Source organism: Limulus polyphemus, unplaced genomic scaffold (genome assembly GCF_000517525.1).
Source record: "Limulus polyphemus unplaced genomic scaffold, Limulus_polyphemus-2.1.2 Scaffold2008, whole genome shotgun sequence".
NCBI classification, from domain to species: domain Eukaryota; kingdom Metazoa; phylum Arthropoda; class Merostomata; order Xiphosura; family Limulidae; genus Limulus; species Limulus polyphemus.
The window spans coordinates 136181-138378 of NW_013667618.1; the positions used below are offsets into that span (position 1 = coordinate 136181).

Genomic DNA, 2198 nt, shown 5'->3' on the forward strand with positions numbered 1-2198 from the left:
TGACCTTTCAACCGTGCCTGGCTAATAATACAAAAATTACAATGATGCGGCTCACGTTCACTCATGTTTCTGTATTAAATAACATAAAGGTGACCTTTGGTCTGTACAAAGTAATTTGTCTTAGCTGTGTTTTAGTTGACTAGTATTTTGTAAAGTACAGTCACATTTCAATTATTATACATTATATATGTATATAGAATATAGCTATTTTGAAATAAGTTCTTAAAGTTATTTTTCCTAAAACAAAGAACAGTAAATAAATAGGTAAAGCAAACAATTATCTCTTCTAGTTATGACCTTTGTACTCGGTTGCTACTTGACATAGGTTGCCAAGCCTTTAAAAATTTTGCACGTGGAGGATATGAAACAAAATGTTTTTGTTTTTTAGATTTTATATATACATTTGAATGATTAAAAAATCATAAATTACTACATCAGTACCATAGAATTCCACTGTAATTTATCAAGTAACTGAAATGTATTTTAATCTAAAAACATATGAAATTTCAAGCAGTCTAAAGACACAACCTACCTCATTGAAATCTTTGTTCAAAAGAAAGAATTGGCACTATGTATGTTAGAAAGGCTGAGAAAACCACAAGGGACATTCTGATCTTCCTATTGGTTATTCATGTCATATGTAGAAGTAAGTGTATATAAGAGAGCGTTTGCAAATGTGGAAAGAGGTTAGCGGGGTGCCATTGTGTTTGATTTATTTTGTGAGCAATATCTTTGCAAGTAGAAAAGATGAGACCGTATTTTATATTCTAGCTTGTCAATATCTGTAATTTAGGTTTCTAATTCGTATGAAACTATAGACTTATTATATTGACTTCACAAACATTTAATTTGAGTCAATGCTGCATTCAACATACCACATGACACACAAAAATCGATGTTTATCTGTTTTTTATTATTTACTTTTAAATTAACAAATTGAGTAATGTATAGTTCTAAAACTTGTATTATAATCTACAGTTTGATAGCAAATTTAATGGCATAAATTCATGAAATAGTAATTCAATAAAATTTTCAATGCAAGTCTACAAATGAGATGACATGGTCTTTCACCTGTGACCCATCTCAAAAGGGTTAAAGGGGATTTTTCTCTAAAAGTCTAATTTATATACATATATATACACACACATACATATCTGAGATATATATTCATTCAGCCAATCACATACAAACTAGTCAGTAAAAAGTTTTGTATACCAGCAATTTCAAATGTTCTGAATGTTGACCCACATAACTCTTTTTACAGAGAAAGAGACGCCATTCATGGACAAGAAAGAAAAAGTAAGTTTCCTTTTTTTAATGTAGCAAACTGTGTGTGCAAAATATAGTTTGTATACACTTCTACAGTTATTAACTACTTAATGGCATGTATGCTCTGTCCACATTTTACTGTTTTGTTTCTTTGTCTCTAATAAATTAGTAGTTGCATTGCATACTTATAAAATGGTTAACAGTTGAAACAAAATTTATGAAATAATGCAGAAAATACGTTGTAAATGATAACTTCTAATACAGTTTAATAAGGACCAATATTTTGTAATTCAGAGATGCTTTTGGTGTATCTTACAGAAAGAAATGAAGAGATAGTTAGGGTCAGCAAATTGGCCCAATACATCTGTGGTATATTTCTGAGACAGAAGTGTTCAGTAAGTGGGTATGATGTGTTTCAGTCTTTCATCATAACAGTAGTTTACATATCTCTTTAGATTAATTAATTGAAGTTGTTTTTTTTGAAATATGATCCATTGTCAGTTTTTTACAAAACTTTCATAAATTTTAAAGATAAATTATGTTTCTTTATTAGATCAGAATACGTATGCTATAAGTTGGGTGTTATAGACATGTTTGGTAATGTTAGGACAGCACTCTGTGTTTTGGCTAATTGTTGTTTGTATGATAAATGATTATTTATAATTAATGATAGAATAATGCAGATTATAAAGTTTATGTTTTCAGAGTAAAGTTTGATCAGTTACTCTAATTTGTTATTTTTCCACATTTTTAACTTATGCTTTTAATGGATTATTGGTTTTTCAATTTTATCAGGCTAGCCTGACAACAACAGGGTAATATTCCCAGCTGCTCCAAATCCTAACCTGATCCCCAGCAGAAATAATCATCACACGATGAGGGGTGAACCTCTCAGTACTCAGGAATAAAGTTTTCTCTTATAACAACAT

At 29.8% G+C, this 2198-nt stretch overlaps 1 protein-coding gene across 1 annotated transcript in view; it reads left to right on the forward strand.

Moving 5' to 3' along the window:
* Window positions 1–2192, forward strand: part of LOC106465640 (transcriptional adapter 2-beta-like) — a 47881-nt gene extending 45689 nt beyond the window's left edge. The window contains exons 15-17 of the mRNA XM_022393581.1: window positions 1265–1299; window positions 1588–1664; window positions 2065–2192. Of these exons, the coding sequence (XP_022249289.1) occupies window positions 1265–1299; window positions 1588–1664; window positions 2065–2088 (136 nt within the window). The 3' untranslated portion in view covers window positions 2089–2192. The remainder of the gene's footprint in view (window positions 1–1264; window positions 1300–1587; window positions 1665–2064) is intronic.
* The last annotated feature ends 6 nt before the right edge of the window (window positions 2193–2198 follow it).